We start from the raw sequence: 22,223 nt of genomic DNA, 5'->3' as shown, positions 1-22,223 counted from the left end.
CTCCAGAGTGCTGAGATATAAGGTGTATGCTATAATGCCCAGCTGAATGAATATTGTTGCATATTACCGAGTGTTGTTGGATAAACATTAAGTATTCTAACAGACTGACTAAATGGCATCTAAAGTATTAGTAGAAGATCTAATCACTTTGTCTCTCTGTAATGCATTTGTCAAATGGAAATATTATTTGTATTGTTCTCTGAAGGTCAAAGCAACTTTGTACTGAGTAAGAGATTTGGCATTAAACAGACCCAGGTTTCAAGCCAGCTAGCTCTATTAAGTCTAGGCAAATAATTCAATGCTTTGATGGCACCATTTGTTCTTCTGTACAAAATGGAGGTAAAAATCTGAATTTAGAGGGATCTTCCACAAGAAATAGGACATAGGTACATAACAAATACAATGTATTTGACTTAGTTAAGTAGAATGGAGTCAGTGTTCACTAAAGAATAAAAGTGTAACAGGGTGGACATTGAAGAAGATGGTCATTATTGCTAAATTCAATTTATTAACATAACTATGTACTGCAAAGTCTAATCCAAATTAAAACGAATACAAGATAATGAGAAGTGATGAAACTGAGCATGAAAACTTTTACTTATGCAACAGAGGTATACTTAATGCATATACAAAAGTTCGGCACTAGGAACCATCATGTTTAAACACAAGCCAAGCCTTGTCTGTAAACAAGGAGGCTACATGCTAAGAAATCCATTAGAGGGGCTGCGGAGATTGCTCTTGAAGAGCTAAGTTCCCAGCACCCATGTTAGGAAGTTTACAACTTTTGCAACTCCAGTTCTAAGGACTGGAAGCCTCCGGCCTCTGCATATGCCTCCCTGCCCCCACCCCACCCCAGTTAAAATTGACAAAAGCAATTCTAAAAAAAAAGCATCTATTTTAAATTGGGCTCAGCTTAGTAGCACACACCTGTAAGTTCCATTCCCCTCAGAGGTTAAGGGAGGAGGATTTACGTTAAAGGATAGCCTGCAACAGAGAAACCTTGATCTCAAAACAATGAACAGAAGAAGAAGAATGCTGGATTAGCAGGATGGCTCAAAGAGTAAAAGCACTTGCAGTGCAGCTCAAGCCTGGAGTTAGACCCGGGGCCTGCCCGGGAGAGAAGCTGACCTGAGAGTGTCCGTCTGTAATCCCAGCACTCCGACAGTCGGATACAGTGGGAAGGAGAGCTGCCTGGGAGCTCAGGGGCCAGCTACTCTGGAGTGCACAGTACGGCAAAAGCAACAGAACAGACTGCCTTGACCAGGTGGAGAGAGGGAAGAAGACTCGCCAAAGCTGTCCTCTGACCTCCACAGGCCCAATGACATGCATCCCCAGAGGCCCACTCAAAAGAAATCAAATCAAATCACTATTTTACATAAGGAAAACCAATTTGATGATGAAATACATTTTGGTTTTTTGCATTAATACAAAACTGATATAATCTAATATAAAACTATATTAAAGCTATAGATAATCTATAATTAATACTTGGATTTTTAACAAAAATGTAACATAATCCAAAGACTTCAAACTGCACTTAACTAATTGTGCCACCATCCTCACTATATAAGACCCCAGTTTAAAATAAAAAATCTCAAATCTGTCATAAAGTATGGTTTTCAATATTATATCTATTATGTTGGACACTATTCTAAAGCTAGCATCTATATTCTCTCTATTTGTATTCCTCATTTAGGAATTCAAAGCCCTTCCCAGGGTAACAAACAAAATTGTACACTTACCTACACCTTGGACATGACTTAACATTACAGAGTTGTTTTCAGCTTTTTGGACATGAGGTGGATATTCTTTCCTAAAAAAGGAAATTTGTATGACTTCATTCAAATAGAAAATAATGTAGTTCTCAAAGCGACAAAGTCAAAGGACTACTTACAATAATTTTATTCAGAGAAACCATAACTTGTCCTGTTAAAAGTGATGCTATAAAATAAACTGCATTACGAAAATAAAACTACAGCTAGAGAGCAGTGGTGTTATCTCACTAAAGCTGTCATCTACCAAAGCCACAACAGTGGACTGCTGGGATACATATGCAATAAACAAATTCAAATTTTCGGTTTTTCAAGGCAGTCATTTAATTAATTATTTTTGTATTTTTTTAGAAAAAGTGCCTCATTTAAGGTCTCAAATTGCCAGATGGAAGAGACCCTCAGTCTTAGCCTCAAGTAACTGGTACTAACTTTAGCTGGCTTCTAAAGCAATCACTTTGAAAACTACCTGTTTATTACTCAAATGCAAAATCTAGACTTTTTTCTCTTGAAATTGCCTTTTAACCAGTTTATGAAAAATCACATTAAAAGACTTGTCACACATAAATTACCCAACTGAATGCAACTCAATTTTTATTTTTGCATGCTTTTCATTATTTAAAAAGTAATCAATGAGTAAAATGAATACTGAACCAAAAAGAATTAATGTTAAGTCTGAATTTGACAATGCTAATCTCAGTGCAAAAAATGTGTCATACAAGTCAATTATAGAACAAGTGACATCTTGCCATAGGACATTATGGCTACAAACACACTTGTCTTAAAATATTAAACTACTCTGTCAAACTTAATACAAAATTATCATTATTTCAGAAGGGGTCTCATTATGTAGTACAGGCTGCCTTCAAACTGGCAATCCTCCTGCCTTGGTGCTGAGAATACAATCATAAGCTACCACAACTGCCTCAACATACAACCACGATAAATATAATTTCAGTATAAGTGCCCTAAATAGTATATCTATCTAAGTATACTAATTTTGAGAAAGAACAAAAATGTTCCGTAGCTAGCCTTGAGAGAAAAATCACTACATAAGGAAAAAAGCACTAACTCAGGAGGTATAAGAGATACTTTTAAACCCTAGGTAAGAGTGTCTAAAAATACTCTTGTTTTATATAAGCATTTATTTATAAATGTTCTTACTAGTGTTCAGTAGTTTAATTCATTTGATCAAATAAATCACAAGTGAATATTCTTTCAAGGGTTTCATATTTCCACATAAAAGTCAAAACAGTAAAATAAAAATGACAAAGAAAATACTATTAAAAGAAGCGACAGCAATGATTTGAAAAAGCAATCAGCAAACACTGAACACTTATCTGCCAGATACTAATGTTAAAAATGTTTCCTATTAATTCCTTATTCTCATAACCTTTCAAGCTACATATATCAACATTTTTATACATGAAAAAACTGAACACAATAAAGTTGATTAAATGATGCAAAGCTCCACAATTATTAAATGACAATTTTAGGATCAAATCCCAGCAAACTGTGTCAGCAACAGTAACTAGAGCAGTAGTGGGAACATGTGAACAATGTCTACTCTCCCAAGCTTTTAAAATCTGTGATGATATAAATTGTGAGGGTGGGGGAAAGGACCTGCCTTTCATGCAGTGGTAGCAATGGTACTATGAAAAAGAAAACTGGAAATTTAACTCAGTGGATGGAATGTATTTGCTTAGCCTGCACAAAGACCTGGGTTTGATTCCAGAACTGTAGAGTGTGTGTGTGTGTGTGTGTGTGTGTGTAATTCTAGCACTCAAGAGGTAGAGGCAGGAGGATCAGAAGTTCAAGGTCAGGGCTAGAGATGGCTCAGCAATTAAAAGCAATCTTTTCTTGCAGAGGACCTAAGTTCTGTTACTTACTTACTTACACACTTACACACACACACACACACACACACACACACACACACACACACACAGAGTCACTTATAACTCCAGCTCCTGGAAGAGTTGAAAGAGACAATGCTTCAGATCTCCAAAGACACCAGCACTCATGTGCCCATACCCACAGGAAGAGACATATACATACAATTAATAATAATCAATCATAAAAAAAAAAGGTTCAAGGTCATCTCAGATACACAGAGTTCCAAGTCAGTCTGGGATATATGAAGACAATGGACCAAAGAAAAAGAAGGGTTAGAAGTCCTGCAAGCTAGCTTTCATAGTACAGGAAAGTATTATCTTCTTAGAATGCTAAGAATAAAATTACCAATAACCCTATCTTATTATGAACCTGTGAGCTATAATACCAATCTGTCAGGCAAGACATGCCCACTGGTTTAATGGTGAATGAAGCTGGGATAGCCAACTCCTTGCTGGTTAGATCTGAGGTCCTCTGCAAAGAAGGGAATTCATGCCTGGTATTACAGACCTGGTCAAAAGCCCTTGACTGGGGAGATCATAGGTCATAGCAGGTGATCTACTGCTGCTGGTTTGCCAAATAAACATAGTATCAAACTGCCTTCTAAATATTTATGTCTCTATACCCACAGGACATTGCTAACTTCAGCCTTGTTCAGATAAGTTTCATTGTGAAGTAGATGTCAGTTAATGCAGACTTACAAATGAGACAAATGTTAACAAGAGACTGTTGAGTGTTCAGCTCTAAACATGACATCTCCACACTCTACACACACACACACACACACACACACACACACACACACACACACAGAGGCTCAGGGAACATTGTGGAAAAGATGGTAGAAGATTGTAAGAACTGGAGAATGGGGATTAGTGGTGTGAAATGTTATTTTCTAGCTCTAAGAGGGCAGCTGCACTCATGAACTCACAGCAGTGGGCCCATCAATATTCCATCATGGATGGGAAGAAGCTCATTGGGTCCCATCTCTCCTTGAGGGGCCACAGGCAGTTAATGGTTAGTGGGGGAATGGCCAGTAATATCTTAGTGGTATAGCCAGAGGCAAGTTTCCTTGCTTAAGTAAGAAATCCTCACCCATACTCATGCAAGCAACTCTAATTAAATGCTGGGGGGAGAGGGAATAGGACGGATGGAAGGACGGACTAAAGGAAGGGGACATAGGTAGGTACTTGTTAGGAAGAGGAAGGGTTTCTGAGGAAGGGAAAGAGAAATGGGAAGATATTGAGGGGGGTGATCAGTTCATACTTCATATGTATGAAATTTTGAAAGAATAAATTTTAAATGCTCAAAATTAACTTTTTTAAAGGGCATGTTTTCAACTTCTAGCCCAGCATGCTGGCACATGCCTGTAATCCCAGCAGTTGGAAAGGCAGAAGGATCAGAAGCTCAAGGTCAACCTCAGTTTCAGTTAGTTAAAGGTCATCATGGACTGCATGAAACTTCATCTCAAAAAACGTTTTGGGCTCCTAACTATATTATATTAGCTTAAAATATTCATGTTTCATATAGTTACATAGCTATAATAAAGCCTGATGCAAATATAGTAATATCTCCACTATAATTCTGTGCTTCCTATTTTTTAAATTATGGACAACAAAAACAGTAAGTATTGTGAAATGTTGAATATTATTAACAAAAGCCCCACAATTATGTAACAGTTATAGATAAACACCCTGAAAAACAAATCATATATACTGCTTTAGTGAACTGTGCTCTTCAGAATTTGATGTTTGTACTACCATGCATTGCTAATGAGGATGCACACATATCATGTAATTCCCACAATGCTAAAATGTGTTGCAGTATTATACATATTTGCTTGTATTCTAGACTTTATAGCTATGGTTTTCAAATCTTCTTGCACGGTTTCCTACACAAATAAAAAAAATCAGCTGCTATAAATTATACTAAAATACAGACCTAAAAATATTCCTTAGTTGTGTGGTGGTGGCACACACCTTTAACCCCAGCACTCAGAAGGCAGGGGCACACAGGACAGCCAGGGGTGCACAAAGAAACCTTGTCTTCAAAAACAAAACAAAGAAGAAAAGCCTTTACGCTTAATATAAAAATGTTTCTATATGCAGTCAAGATATCAAATTCAGGTTGTCAAGCTTAGTGACAAGCACCTTTATCCCTGTGCCCACAAGAATGATCTTTTTTGTTTATATAAAAGTATTTCTGTTTGATGAGAAAATTGAATTACCACCCATAATCTTACTTTCCTTAAACCGTAGTCTTCAGGCTGGAGTCACAGCTCTGGGGTAGGTAGCACAACCAACCACTCCTGACTGCTGCATTAGGAGTGCACTACCATTCCCAGCCTCCCCAGTCCTCCAAGACAGCTCCTCTGTGCAGTGATGGCTGTCTTTCCCATCGTAAAGGTCTCTTGTGGCCCAGACTGAGCTTGTACCACTTGGATCCTACTGCCTGAGCTTTCCAAATACTGAGATTACAGGTTGTCAACCACCACTCCTGGGCAACCTTGGCTTCTTACCTAAAGTAAACTTTACCAGTTTTCTCTATTCTAAAACTACCATTTTCCCCCTTAGTCAACAAATTTAGCCCACTCTCAAAAGACAGCAATATCTACATATTTTATTTAGAATTATTCTGTGAGAAAAAGCTGTCTCCCAGTCCATTTCACAGAGCATGTAAAACTATATTAGCAGCTGGGCAGTGGTGGTGCACACCTTTAATCCCAGCACTCGGGAGGCAATAGCAGGCGGATCTCTGTGAATTTGAGGCCAACCTGAGCTACGAGTGAGTTCCAGGAAAGGCGCAAAGCTACAAAGAGAAAAGCAGTCTCAAAAAAACCAAAAACTGTATTAGCAAATCTAGCCTGGTCTACATAGTGAGTTCCACTATGGACAGGTCTTGCTTTTTAGCATCCTGTCCTTGATCGCCTGCTCTTCATGTCTCAGCCTACTCAAGTTGTCCTGCTGGAAAGATTTTGGTGATTTTAACTGTATGCGACTTTACAATTAAGGCATTGAAATTTTTATTTTTAAAGAAAATTAGTCAGATATTACATAAATATGTAATAACCATCCATGCAATAATATATGCATTGAGAATTATACTGAAACATTATTCACACACCCAATATCACAATGTATTAATAGGTTTCCTTTTATTAAAATAGTAAGCTTTAGTGATGAACTCCAATTTAGGCTATTGTTCAAAGCATATACATGTTTCTACACCCATGTTCTAATTTTATCAACATTAAGCTTACCTTTCTTTTCGGTCCTGATTGCTTAAAACATGAAAAAGAAAAGAAATGTAAGATAGGAGACTGACTGTTGAAATGTTATTGCAGCTATAATTATTGCAGTCATCAAGGCAAAGCTATTAATATGAGCAATTTGTTTTAGTGTTATTTTGCATTATACTATGTGTTAACTATTGTTTTTTTTTTCTCTCCCAATTTTGGTCAACATAAACTAGTCTAAGTAGCCAAATATGTAACTGGAAGGAAGATATGGATGCATAAAACCAAAAATTCTCAAAAGGGTTTACCTATAAAGCATTTGATGACAGATTATTTTATAGCAGTCATATCATTTTCAAGAAATAATGATATTTCCTTGAAATTATAAAAAATTCCAATAATTTCAGTTTTATTATATTAGACAAAAAGTTTCTTAGTGCACAACTGTCTTAGAATAAATATTGTATGTTATTTAGGACACAAGACAAAACCTAGGTTTATAATCACTTATCACAAGTCACCATATAAAAGTTCTACATTTCTCCCCAATTCATGGAAACTCAAGAAAACATTAGTCACTCGAGTAAAATTATAGCCTTCAATTTAGAATAAAACAAAACTCACATCTGAAACTCTTGCTCTCCATCATATAAAGGATTAGATGTTCAAAACTGTAAGTAAAACTTAACTAACAAAATTTCAAAGGTACAGTGTTACATTCCTTTCATGGGAGCACACAAATAAGCCAAAAGTACAATCTGACAAATTAAAAAAAAAAGTGCAGAAACTTTCACATTAAAACTGTTTTCTATACTAATATATCTGAAAGCTTCTTTGCTACTAAAAACGTATAGAAAATTTATCTGTCAGTTGACAGAAAAATGCTAACATTGCATTCCTGTTGAAGTCAAGGAAATATAAACACCCAAGTTCAAACATAGCCTAGCTTCTCTCTCACTCAGGAAGCTACAGCCCCAGGAATCATTAGAACACCTAAAGTGAGACACTTCTAACGTCATACTGCTGATCCCAAGAGAACAGAGTTTACACTCTGCTTTGAAGTTTTAAATCTTACCTGTAAACAACACAAAAAGTGTAGAACATAGAACAAAGATTAAAAAAAAATAGGTTTGGTGGGGTGAGTTGGGAGGGGTAGGCTGGGGGTCAGGAGGAGGGAAGAGGGGGATCTCTAATTGGTATGTGAAATGAATGAAAAAATTTTAATTAAAAAAAAAAGATTAAAAAAATAGGTTTGGTTCTTCCCAATAAACCGAGGCAGCAAATAAAATTATTAGCACCTTATCTTTGAGAAAAATACATTTCAGAGACAGAGGATGCCACTCAATAGGAGTGGAAGCCCTGGATTCCATCCTCAGCCACACACACACACACACACACACACACACACACACACACACACACACAGACAGACACACACCTAATTTACAAGTCACAGCATTCCACAAGAAGCTTCAATGTATGCATTATCAAGTTTCACACCAGAGGATGTTTATGTATATATAAAAATAGATTACACATGTACAAGTTATTATTAATAAAGCAGGACTTTGAAAGTGTCAACTTATACTCTTTTTTGACCATTTCATAAACACAACAAAGAAAAGTTTCTTTTAACTAATATTGTACTAGTGGTCTTAAAAAGAAAAGGAGGGGTTAGAAAGATAGCTCAGTGGTTAAGAGCAGATACTGTTCATCAGAGGACCCAAGTTGACTTCTGGCTCCTGTACCAGGGACACACAACTCCTCCAGCTCTAACTCCAGTGAGTCCAACACCCTCTTCTGGCCTCTGAGCACTTTTAGCCTCATGTGCATACAGCTACACACAGACACATAGTTAAAAAATAAAAATAAATCTTCAAACAGAACCGTAAAAATAAAAGGAGGAAAATAAGACACTGATTTAATTCTGATATTCATGACTTGATTTAGGATTTCAAAACGTCTCTCAAGGTTGAGCCATCCATTAATAATTACATCTTGCTTATTCTAGGACCCAGTTTCTCCTGTACGGTTTATACATTTGTGCGCTCGTGTGTGTGTGTGTGTGGGTGTGTGTGGGGGGGTTGTCTGAGAAAAGGTGTCAATGAAGGCTAGCCTCAAACTCATGATCCTACATGGTGAATTACAGACATGTGCCACACCTCACTGGATTACACATGTTTTTAAAGACATTTATTTTCCCCTTATAAGATGTTTTAACCAACCCTTAAAAGAAAGCTAAGAAAAAAATTGATTAAAAAGTGAAATTATAAATAAGACAACTATAAAAAGTATAGTTTTAAAGTCTGCTTAAAAGTGGGGTGGAGCCATAATATAATCAGATTTTTAAATACTTGCAGTTCATTTTTCTCCAATAATTTCCTTTAGCACTGTTAGTGTATGAGCCTATGTATAAAATAACTTTTGGAATAGTAGTATGAAAATAGATTATAAAGTTAATCATCCGCAAAAGAACTATCAGTCTTCCCTAAAAATTACAAATTACTAGAATACAGTGTCTGAGACTGACTTCAAAAACAAGCCCTATTACTCTCTCCAAAAAGAGTTCTGTGAACTACCAAACTGGTAATAGTTCTTAAATTTCAAAGTAAGATTTAAGAGAAATCATCAAGAGTTCTTTTTCCTTCAGGCCTGTCGATGCACTCAGGGCCTGAGAAGCAGTCTCAAAGGCTGCTGTGCCCTATCCTACGCAGGACAGCTCTATGCTGTGCTCTTTCCACAGCCAATGTGCATATCCCAACTACTGAACTTCCTTCCACCTCAGCCCTTGTCACTGGGGCAGGGTGGAGGGCCTCCCTCTACAGAAGCCCTCACAAAATTCTCTAGCCCAAGATGTCCTCAAACCCATGGCATTCTTGCTGCCTCGGCTTGATCCTATGTGCTGGGATTATAGGCATATGCCACCACATCTGGATGTATTTATTCACCTTTCTGTCTTTAACCATTATTCATTAAATTTGATCTTAGAGGGTAGGACTTGGCCATATTAGTCTTCCAATACACTATTCTCCATCTATACCTGTTTTATAACATACAAATCCCTTTGTTTTTGAAGAAATAAAACAGAACTTACAATGACTTGACTTTGGGGTTCAAAATTCCTTAGAAGACTGACTGGTCATAGAACAGGAAATGTTCACTCTTTCACAGAATTTGAGACAAACACGAGCAGACAGGTTCTGTCCTAATCATCTGAACCTTGAAAGTTTCCTTTACTGTTCCTAAGCATACTGGCAAGATATTTTGACTCAGGACTGTTTTGGAATATGAATTAATTCTGGTTGCTGTTTCTTAGAAAACAACTTTTTTTTTTTTACCAATAAACACTAGCTCTTACAAACTAAATCTTAACATTTACAGAAGTGAGCAGCAATACACATAAAAGATACAATAAGGCGGCCGGATGGTGGTGGTACATGCCTTTAATCCCAGCACTCAGGAGGCAGAGGCAGAGGCAGGCGGACGTCTGTGAGTTTGAGGCCAGCCTGGTCTACAGAGCGAAATTCAGGACAGGCACCAAAACTACACTGAGAAACCCTGCCTCAAAAAAACAAAAACAAAAACAAAAAAAAATACAATAAGGTAAAAACTTCAATTTTCTGACTTTAATTTCTTTGTGTAACCATACGTCTTATTTTTTATCCTTATGTTAGTGCTTCATATTGGCCAGAGAGCTGTGGTGATATTTTATCTGTGCTGAAATGTGATATTTTACTTGTATGTTAATAAAGTTTGCCTAGAGATCAGAGGTCATAGCGAGCCATAAACAGAAGTCAGGCAGTGGTAGCTCTACAGGGCTCTTGCTCTGATCGGTACGGCCTGCACCCGTGTGTTTGGCTCTGTGTTTCTTATTTAATAAGGCTGTTTAGCAATTCGTCTACAGAGAGCCTGATTTGTTTGTGTACCCTGTATCATAACAAAGCAAATTTTTAGTGTGAGCAGTAACTTCTGTCTATTGAACTGAATTTCTTAAGAATCTTGTGTGAAAACTACAGTAACATATTTAAGAAAAGCAAAAGTTTTCATGTTGTCATCTTAAACTATGAGAAACATTTAAAGATTTTAAGTCAAAGATATATTGTAGTAAATCTAAGTAAACATCATATATAGCAAGTTTCTAATGTTTAAAACATCGTTTTTTAATGAATAACAACCTTAAAAATAAAAAACATTATATAAATTGTGTACAAAAAATAAATGTTACCAGTTATAATAAAGTATTTATAGTTTAACATCCTAGAGCCTAAGAATCTTGAATCAATTAAAAGGAGATATTAACATTCTAAAAGATTCTGAAAAAGCTCAAAATCTTTTAAAAGATCGATCTTTTTCCCAACCATTTCTCTAAGGATGAAACAGTACTTCCAACATCAGTGTAAACTCTTAAATTTGTAATATGACCAAACACTTAAAACTAATGGGATTTGCTTGATACTCTGAAATCTTGTAAGACAAGAAAACTAATAAAAATTAGTTTTGCTTCTTAGGTCAATTTAGTTCAAGTTAGTACAATAAGATCGATATTTATCAGCTTCGTTAAATATCTTCTTAGATCTACAAAGAAATACAGCAAATGGTTCTAATCTTAAATTCTCCACAAAAGTGTGACTTCCTAAAAAGCAAGTATAAAATAAAGTATAACAAGTCATGAATTATTTTGGAAGTATAACTCTTCAAAGACAATGAAAACTGCCAAGTTCTACACATGAAAGGGGTGAAAAAGAATCTTTAAAAGATTCAAAGAATACTTAAAAAGAGGGAATGACAGTCCAAGTCCTTACCTCTGAGCCGCCGTTTTGACACCTGGTATCTGTGCATGAGCATGATGGAAGCGTCTACCATGAACTACAGTTCCAGAACATAATGATGTAGCTTGTGTATTTTCACTGCACATTCAAAAACAAAGAACAATTTGAACAGATTAAAAAAAAAAAAAAAAAAAACTGCTCACACACTGACAAAATAACCCTTTAAAGTCTGAGCATGCACACATAAAAACTGTGCACTGAAATAATTTTTGAAACAAGACCAACCAAATTAACATCTAAAACTGTCTACTAGGAGACCTCCTAATATCTTTTCAAGTATTTCCAACCTTCTCAAAGGAAAAGAATAACTAGGATACTAGAGTAGAAATCCAAAGTCTAAACTTTAATTCTAACTGGAATGTTACCTGCTGTTTACAGATCTTAGTTAGTTATATAGTGATAGAGTAGCTTTTCTATTTCTAACAAGAGTGATTTTCAACTCCTTTTATGGGATGTTACTGATACTAATAGCTCAGTCCTAGGGTAACAATAGTTTACTACCATAGCCTCTAGGAAAGGAATGTTTTATCTGAAGAAGTGGAATAAATCCTAAGAGAAAAACAAGACTCTTGTTGAGATGATCTGAACCAGAAGGTATGTGAGTGTGAGTACCTATATTATACTGCTTTAGACTTCTCATGTTGTGACTCATTTTTTCCATACCTACATAAAAGAAAATGTATGACATGTCATACACTAAAATGTTTCTTGCAATACACTTTATTCAAAAATCATTACAATAAGTCCTAATTCAAGCCTCAAAGGGGACTGAATGACAGCTCGGGGAGTAAAGCTATAGCTGTGTGAGCAAGAGAACTTGAGATCAGATCCTTAGCATCATTGTGCAAAACCTCATGTGGACCCCAACACTGCATGGTGAGGACATCTCAGGGCTCTCTGGTAAACAGTCTACCTCAAACAGCATGCTAAAGATTCAGTGAGGGACTATGTCTCAAGAAAAAAGAAAGAAAAAAAAGGTGTAGGCCAGGCATGCTAGTGCATCCCTTTAACCAGCAGCAATCAGGGAAAGAGGCAGTAGATTTGGATCTCTGAATTGGAGGCCAGTCTGATCTACATAATAAGTTCTGGGCTAGCCAAGGGCCACACAGTGACCAGGTCTCAAAAAAGAAAAAAGTTAGGAAATAGAAAACACCTAACAATGAATTCTGTCTGGCTTCTACACAGAGTGCACATGTACACACATGCATGCATCACACACAGAAATAAATACATAAAAAATAATTTCTAAAGACTGGATCTCCTAAAGAGGTGACTCAGCAGGTAAAGGCAACTGCCACCAAGCCAAGTCCTGAGTTCAGTTCCAAGACCCACATGGTGGAAGAGAACAACTCAACTCCCTCAAGTTGTTCTCTGACCTCCACATGTGCATCATGGCACATGTATGTACATGTACACACAATAGATGGATGGATGGATGGATGGATGGATGGATGGATGGATGGATGGATGGATGGATGGATGAATAAATGTTTAATTTTTTTAAGGATTCAGAGAATCTATGCAACGTCCTGGCCTTACTGACAAATTCAAAAGAAAGGGATTAGGAAGGCCTCTGGCCAGTGTCCAACTCTGTCCTTCCCTTCTCCATAATGAAGCATCTACACATCAATCTTTGTATTTGTAGAGAATTTATTCAACTTTTACATGTACCTCAGTTTCTTATTGTTGCTTAACATGTTAAGTCCAATTGGGTTGCCTTTCAAAGTTCTAAAGCTGTCGGCTTTGTTTCGTTTTACATAAGTCTTCAAGATGAAGTCTCCAGAACTAGTAGCCACAATTTCAGATCTCTGATTTAACTGCAAAAAGATCCACAGATGTTAGAGTCAATAAAGGACTTCGTGTGCATGGTCAGTCATCTATCAACAGCACCTGAAACTCATTTGTTAAAAACAAGTCAGCTAGGATGGCACACAGGGTGGAGGCAGCAGGATCACAATTTTAAGGCCAGCCTGGGCTACACATTCAGAAAACCAGAAGATGGCTAGGTGAGCAAAGGCACTTGCCACCAGGTCTGGCAACTGGGAGTTTGATCCCCAGGAATCACAATGGTGTAAGTAGAGAACTGACTGCTTCAAGTTCTCCCCGACTTCCACATGAGCATGCGTGTACACGTGCTTGCGCGCACACCCACACCCACACAAATGTTATTTAAAAATGTAAATGTCAATACGGCATAGTGGACTAATTTCAGCACTCTGGAGACGGGGAGGCAAAGCCAAGATTACTGCACAAATTTGAGGCCAGCCTGGTCTATACAGCGAGTTCTAGGCCAGTTGAGGGTTATTACAGTGAGATTGTCTCAAAGAAAGGGAAAGAGGAATGGGAAGAACAAAGAGAAGAGAAGGGTGGGGAGGGCTGTGCATGGGATGGAGGGCGCGGACAAGATAAAATATACACAGCTATTGGGGACAGCGGGGATGGGGTTTGGTGAGAAGACAGCAGCAGGGCAGACTTGAGCGGAAATGGCCCGATTCTTTCTCCTAGAGACAATGTCAATGTGCAGGAACAGGGAACATATTGTTTTTCTTTTCATATCAATCTCCCCCAAAACACTTAGAAAAATTAAGGTAATGAATCTTAGGCTAGTTTCCTCTCTGGAGAGCAAACCAACACCCTCCCCCCCCCCCCAAATAGTAAAAAAACTAACATTTCCACTGCTTAACAGACCTGCTGCCATCAGTAGGGTAATACTGCAAAATATATGCCTTTGCCTCGGTATCAAAGTTCCTGCATAAACACAAACTGAGATAATGTCTTTCTGCCTTCACAGATATAAATGTTAACATAAACATACTGACAAGAAGAGCCTGAGGAGAGCCCCAATATTTAACCAACCTATCTTTGGTACGGTTCACTGAATAAGGCAAAAGCTGCTTTCAGACTCAACGGTCCTCAGTTCTTCTTTATTTTTTAAAGTGGGTATGAGTGTTTTGCCCAAATATATGTGTGTGTGTGTGTGTGTGTGTGTGTGTGTGTGTGTGTGTGTGTGTGTACTGTGTAGGGCTCTGGTGTCTTAGGCTAGAAGAGAGCATTGGATCCCCTAGAACTATAATTATAGACACTTGTGAGCACATGTGGGGGTAGGTGCTGGGAATTGAACCCAGGGCCTCTCCAACAATAGCAAGTAGTCTTAACCACTGTGCCATCTCTCCAGCCCCAATATAAAAGAAAACTATGTATTTATTTTACTATTTTTTTACATTATCAATGTACTTATTTCATGTATGCAATTCTCTTCTTCCTCCATGTGTAGCAACTTTTACCCAGTTTGGCCTTCCTATCTATTTTAATATCTTCTTCCTTCTCCCTCTGTTTAAGAAATACTAATTTTCTGAGACTATCATACAATGTCTTTTGATCATATTTACTCCCTTTCCACACCTCCTTGAAGTGGGATTTCATACCCTTGTAGACACACAGTCTTGGTACAGAGCCCAGCAGGATTACCACTCAGAACAAGCCTCCTCAGATTCCTGTGGGATAGCAGCCATGTGCCGCCACATCCAGCTTCATTCTGGTTTTTTTTTGAAGATTTACTTATTTATTATGTATAGTGTTCTGCCTGTATGCCTTCCTGCAGGCCAGAAGAGGGCACCAGATATCATTAGAGATGGTTGTGAGCCACTATATGGTTGCTGGGAATTTAACTCTGGACCTCTAGAAGAGCAGCTGGTGCTCTTTACCATCTCTCCAGCCCCAGCTTAATTTCTTTAAAAAACAAAACAAAACACCAAGGTCTTACTATGGAATCTAGACTGGGATGAAGTGATAAAACTGGCAATAGTCTTCATCACTAGCCCAAAGTAAATGTACATCTATTTGCTCTACAGAACTAAGACTCTTAGGTTCAAATAAACTGGCAAAACGAACAGAGCTAACTGAGATAAAGATAATGACATTCTTTCATTTTTCTTGAGGTAGATGCTTGCCTCCAGTGTTCAAAGGCCAGGTTGGATTCCTGGCATAGCCAAAAAGCAAAACAAAACAACAGACTCCCACAGATGTCTTCACTATGAGAGCTGCATCTGAGGTTACTTCCTGGGTGATTCTGATATATTATCATGCTAGGAATGCTATAAGCAAAGGATTTACATTAAAAACCCGCAGTAGATCAGTGGCACAGACGAAGAGACACACTCTTGTTTGTGAACACCTGGGAGCCAGAGGCAGGACTGAGTTTGAAACTGCAAGTCCTCGAGCACTTCACCACTGTGCTGTCTGTCCAGGCCCTCAACCATGCTTCTCATTAAAGAACTGTGGGTTTTCAAACAGTTCCTTCTGAAGGCAGATATGGTGGTACAAGTCTAAATCTCCAGAACTGGAAGGGAAGAGGTAGGAGGATGAAGTGTTCAAGGTCAGCATAGGCTACACAGCAATACTGTCTCAATGAATATTCAATGAATGAATATCTGTTTTGAGAAAGCATTTGAGGGACTATCTACCAACAATCCAATGTCATCATCAAAGCCAGAGTATATATGTAAGAAAAATTCTTACATTTCTTACTTGTGTTGCCTATAAGTTGTTTATAAGATAAATCATTGCAGCTAGCAACAAAACAGTACTTCTAGTTTCATGATGTTATGGTTTGAATATGAATTATCCCATAGGCTCATGTGTTTGAACCCCTGGTTCCAGGCTGTGATGCCTGGAGAGTTGAGAAGGCTCTAAACAGTATAGGCTTGGTAAAGAAAATATGTCCTCAAGTGTAGGTTTTGAGGTTTTATAATCTGCTCCCACTTCCTGCTCTCTCTGTGCAAATACAACGTGATCACCGCTTCCTGACTGCCAGGCTGGCCTCACACTCCTGTGGAGGGTCTGCCCCATCTGGACTGCACCTTCTGAACTGTCAGGAAAAAGAAGCCCTTTCTCCCCAGTTCGCCTTTTGTCAGGATATTAACTAATAAAGGTAGGAACTATGGATCTCACACAAACTATCATTTATTATATTGTCAATTCCCTTTAAAAAGGCTTTTACTATCTGTTACACTTAGTATTTAGTTCCAGGAAAATTAATTTATCATTTCTCTTTTAAAAAGATTTTATTTATTATCTTGGTTGGTTTGTTTGGCTGTTTTAGAGACAGGTATTCAGTGTAGCCCTGGCTGGCTTTGAACTCAGAAAGACCCTGCCTCTGCCTCCCCAATTCCGGTACTAAAGGCAAAGGTCGCCATACCTGGCTTATTAATGTTTTCTTGAGGCAGGGTCTCATGCATCCCAGACTGGCCTTGACCTTCCATGTAACTGAGGATGAACTTGAATCTCTGATCCTGCTTTATGCACCACCATACCTGGTTTATATGGTGCCAAGGTTCAAACCTATGGTTTCATGTCTGCTAGGCAAGCACTTTACCACACCCCAGGCTCATAAGTACATTGTTCTATAGGAGAATCACAAAATACAAGCTTACAAGTTGTCTGCTTGTTGCACAAGTATGAACCTGTAAGACACGATGCTGTACAACATGAGGAGTGGAGTCTGGATTCTCAGAACCCTCATAAGAGCCAGACAGGCATGGTGGCCACTTGAAATCCCAGCATTGGAAAGCAGACAGGATACCCAGGAAAGTGGGGCTAGCTATAAGAGCCAAATCAGCAAACTCTGGGTGAAGCAAGAGATTCTGCCTCAATAATAAAGATCAGTCACAGAAGACACTCAACTTTGGAGCACAAGCACAAATGCACACCCCAACCCACACTCCCCCCCCACACAGTTTTGTTTTTTTTTAAATCAACATAAACACTATTTTACCATTTTAGATATCTGAAATATCTGCTTCTTTTCCCCTAGAAATTTTTAATATTTATGGTCTTAGTCAGTATAATATCAAATTACTGAGGGGTGGGAAATATAGTAGTTAACAAGTATAAACTGAGCCATTTATGAAGAATTATCTCACAGGTTAGAACATTACTGTTCATAAAAACCAACAGAATATTTTTGGCTCAAGTCAGTTTCCCAAATAATACAAGCTGAAAGCTCCTGAGGATGGAGGGCGATGAGGCTTAGTTTGTAGAGTTGTTTGCTTGGCATGAGCAAAGCCCTGGAGATCCCTGGTCCTCAGGTTCACGGAGCAAACACTACCCACTGAGCTACTCCCCAGTCCCAGAGCTGTTTTCTATGGAAGCTTACAGATGGCCTCCAAAGTTCCCAGAGAAAGACAAACAGTAAGCACACTACCAACCACATGAGGGAGTAGGGCCTGTGGTCCTACTGAGAGGTCTGCCCCCACTCCTTTTCTGCTTCCTAGTAGTCAGTGGATGAGAAGCTTCAGAAGCCATATGAAGCCGCCATGTTGTTACAGGCCCAAGCAACAACGGACAAAAACAAACATGAGCCAAAACCATTCTTCCTCTAATAAGTTATTTAGCTATTTTTTAATACCCAACTAAGACACATTTCTACAGAGATAAACAAAAAATCAGAACTGTTTGTGTCTTGAGTCAGGAATGAGAGCACTAGGACTTACAATAAAGAGCATATAAACCTTTTTCTTTAAAAATGACAGCCTCACACTATAGCCCCACTGGCTTTGACCTTGTGCCAGGATTACAAGGTACAGATTATTATGTTCAGACAAATCTTTTAAATAACTTTTTTTGGGTACATAACACAAAAGAAAAAAATTGTTTTTAGAGCAACACTTGCCTTTTTTCCTTTTGAGGTTTCAGAATCCTCATCTTCTACACTGAGTAGATTTGCCCCACTATACAGAAAATAAAGGAAAAAACCTTGAGCAACAGTTACAGTCCACACATTAATGCATCTGCTTTATTTTCACTGCTCATCTAACTGGGGGGGATCAGCAAACTTTTCTGCAAAGCCTCAGGCAAATATACGTACTCTGTTACATCTTTGCCATAGCAACATGAAATAACCACAACATTATACAGCTGGCTGCTTTTTAACACAATTATGAACAAATCTAGGCAGTGAGCAAAAAGGATAATCCATTTACCCCTCCCTTAAATGAACATATGATCTTGTTTTTCAGGCTATATATTTTATATTTAGTTATGTTTACTACTTCCTCTTCTGTCTTGAATTGACATTTAGAGAACAGAGAAGTAATAAAAGCAGAGCACCATGAAGGGAAGGAAAATTAGCTAAGGAGACAAAAGGAATTCCAATGGAATTGGCACAATGACAGTCACACACCACCCTTGGAGACATCAACCTTTCACTTAGAGCCAATGTCCATCATGCTACTACTTTAACAGCTCACCAGCAACCTCAACATGATCAGAAAGTTGAAATCCCTGAGGAACTCAATGTTGCAAAGTGCAATCCATACATGAGATGCACACGAAGGTACCTTAATAAATCATTTAAAAAAGATAACCATGGGAAACCTTCCAGAACAGAAATCAAACATATCTTTTAGACAAATCTGCTATATACAGTAAACTTCAAGCTATTTGTAATAAAAATACGTTTTGCTTCATTTCTTTTTTCTATCAACATTGTTAATACAAAAATTCTTTTCTAAAAATTGTATTAGAATGTCTGAAAGGTAAAATATCTGTCATAATTTCATGTCTAGTCCCATTTTTTTCCCAAAACTATATAAATACCAAATATCTAAGTTTTTTTCAAATAACCAGAAAAAAAAAAAGAGGATGACCACAAAACACTGACTTCGTTGAAATAAATGTACCAGTTCAAAGTTCTTTTCAAATAAAACTACCTAAAATAATGGACATGAAATTCCTCAAGTATTCAGCCAACATCCTTGAATGATAATGTGTGCAAAGACTTCTTTGTAAGAACCTGGGTGTCGTGAAGTACACCTGTGATCTGGCACTACAGAGGGTAAAGGAGGGCAGCTAAGTTCAAGGCCTCTCACAGCTACACTGAGAAAAAGGCTAGCCTGGGCTATAGAGGGGAACCAGGAAAACAAAAGTTCTAAAAATATATTTATAGCTAGGTGTAGTGGCACACAACTTTAATCCCAGCACTTGGAAGGCAGAGGCAGGTGAATCTCTGTGGGTTCAAGGCCAACCTGGTCTAAAGAGTAGGTTCCACTACAGCCAAGGCTGTTATACAAAGAAACTCTGTTCAAAAAACAAAACAAAATAAAAGGTAAATAAATAAATAAAAATAAAAATATATTTATAGCTCTGCCAAAATTTTGTGTATTTGCATGGCCCCAAACTTGTTTGTTTTGGCCAATGGAAAAGGAAGTCAGTAACCCAATAACTTAAAAATAGTATTGAGTTTGCAACATGACTATTAGTATGCAAAGGTACTACTGTAACTCTTATTAAAGGCAATGGAAGCACACTATGGAAGAGCACTTTCCTAGTTAATTCTGCACTTGGTCTATGGTATTACCAAAAAACAAAACAAAACAAAACCCACACCTCTTCTGTAAAATTTCACACAGGATTGATTCCAAGGACACTAACAAAATACGACACTGCTTTTCCTTCTGTCTGGACAATGCCTAGTCATACCATCTAGACTGGTACTGCTTTCCCTTGGTAGAAATCTGATCAAAGGTGAATGTGCTGATCTTTAAATTTTCTTTAAATGGAAAACTTAATCTTTCATACAAAGTTCAGAGGCTTGATAAATTGTGGCTTTTGAAATTGTTTCCAGAAAGGCTGCCTTTTAAAATGAGGAGTCAAGATGACTTAATTCGAAAACTACCGACTAGTCATTTTTCAATCATTAGAAAACATGTATTACATATACATACATTTTAAAGACTAAGAAATATAAGCAAAATTATTTACCAATAAAATATTGCTTTATCTTTCCTTACTGTAAAAAGATACCATAATATTAAAAAACTTTCCACAAAATATAAGTTGATTTTCTACTGAAAAGTTTCATTCTTATAAAGTATGAGGGAAATATCCTTACTCTTTATCTGCATCTCCTTCACTTTCTTCTTCATGATCAAAGCTCCAATTATTTTTAAAACCTCCATCTCTCTTAGATTCTGATCTAGCCAAAGCTGAAATAAAACAAACTGAAATAAGTATTCATTAATGTTACTATATGAATATAAAAAAAATTGAGCATTCCCCAAACTCTGATTGTTCTAAATTTTTTAAAAATCTTTTTTGTTTTGTTTTGTTTTTTGTTTTTTTCAAGAGACAGGGTTTCTCTGTGTAGTTTTCGTGCCTCTCCTAGATCTCATTCTGTAGACCAGGCTGGCCTCGAACTCGCAGAGATCCGAGTGCTGAGATTAAAGGCCTGCACCACCACCACCCGGCCAATTTTTTTAATCTTGATGCTTTTTTATTTTTTAAACTATTTTTTGTAAGCATTTTACTTCCTTCAGGAGGAAAAAAAACACATTAAAAGTTGGTTTTCTAATGAGACGAGTGTGTGTCTACTACAGAAACTTAAATTACTAAAACATAGTAAAATGGGGAGGAGCATGCACGTTTATATGAAATATATAAAATCAGCTTTACTCTCAATCCTTGATCATTGATTCCAGGAATTAGTCCCTCTAATTTTGTTTGCTTGCTTTACTCATGAAAACTATATCCAGACCACTAACATTTTCATAGACTCAATTACCTCTGCCTTTAACAGAAGAAAAACAAAGCAAGATCTTGTATGTTGGCAAGGTAGTTAATTTGATAACCAGAAACCTCTAGATCACCAAAGATGCTATTAGGAAATACAGAACAAAGTGGGAAGGGTGAAAGGAATGACATTCAAAAGTTAGGATCTGACCTGGAGCCACAGAAAAACTTCCCAGAGTTTGAGCTTTAAGTTCAGGGTCCTACTGTTATGAGAGGTCAGACTGAACCAAAGGGCAGGAAAAAGAAAAATGCAACTAGTGATGACCTACCCTTGGATCTGGACTTGGCACTGGGGGCAAAGCCTATCTATCTACAAGCCCTACTGAGGAGGCAGAGCTCAGGGATAGAGTGCTTGCGCACCATGCTACAGCCACTGGCTTCAACCTCCAGCACCATAAAACATAAATAAATAAAGTGGAAATACGAAGTGTATCTTCTACGTGTATCCAACCACTGGCTGCAGCCCAGAATAGCCATGAATGTAGCCCAACACAAAATTGTAAACTTACTTAAAACACTTAAGATTTTTTTTTTTTTTTTTTGTAAAAAAGAAATTGTTACTTAATTTCATGGTTCTCAAGCATTACCTCTGTAGGTAACAATTTCATGTTACAATGTCAAAAGGCTAGGCATCCATCTAAAAGTTTGTGTCCCTCCAAAATTCAGACTTTTTTCTTTAACTTAAGGATTTTTATTTTATTAGAGGTTTTTTGTTTGTTTGTTTGTTTGTTTTTGTTTTGTTTAAGGCAGGCAACTTGTAAATCTTGGCATTGTCCCAGAGAAGAAAAATGGAGACAAGAAGGGGAAAAAAGCTATGCTGTTTGAGTCAAGTCCACATGTAGACAGCCACATATCAGGGAAGCGGACTTTAGAGAAAGAATAAGAAAGTATAAAATTCCAGAAAAAGCATGCTTACTCTCTGGCCAGCAT

The 22,223-nt window shown here is 37.5% G+C and overlaps 1 protein-coding gene across 4 annotated transcripts in view; it reads right to left on the bottom strand.

Moving 5' to 3' along the window:
• Window positions 1–22,223, bottom strand: part of Senp6 (SUMO specific peptidase 6) — a 95,619-nt gene that overhangs the window by 56,104 nt on the left and 17,292 nt on the right. Inside the window, exons 2-7 of one of the 4 annotated variants that reach the window (XM_028879845.2) lie at window positions 20,617–20,710; window positions 18,397–18,454; window positions 13,398–13,543; window positions 11,700–11,804; window positions 6,922–6,942; window positions 1,743–1,813 (exon numbers count right to left, since the gene is read on the bottom strand). In XM_028879845.2, coding sequence (XP_028735678.1) covers window positions 1,743–1,813; window positions 6,922–6,942; window positions 11,700–11,804; window positions 13,398–13,543; window positions 18,397–18,454; window positions 20,617–20,710 — 495 coding nt within the window. Of the gene's footprint in view, window positions 1–927; window positions 1,402–1,742; window positions 1,814–6,921; window positions 6,943–11,699; window positions 11,805–13,397; window positions 13,544–18,396; window positions 18,455–20,616; window positions 20,711–22,223 lie in introns of those variants that run through there. The other 3 variants (XM_028879846.2, XM_028879847.2, XM_028879848.2) reach the window with 3 other exon arrangements.

This window comes from Peromyscus leucopus, chromosome 7 (genome assembly GCF_004664715.2).
Source record: "Peromyscus leucopus breed LL Stock chromosome 7, UCI_PerLeu_2.1, whole genome shotgun sequence".
Taxonomy (NCBI): domain Eukaryota; kingdom Metazoa; phylum Chordata; class Mammalia; order Rodentia; family Cricetidae; genus Peromyscus; species Peromyscus leucopus.
Note: the sequence above shows the minus strand (reverse complement) of the source record. Positions and strands in the feature narration are given on the sequence as shown.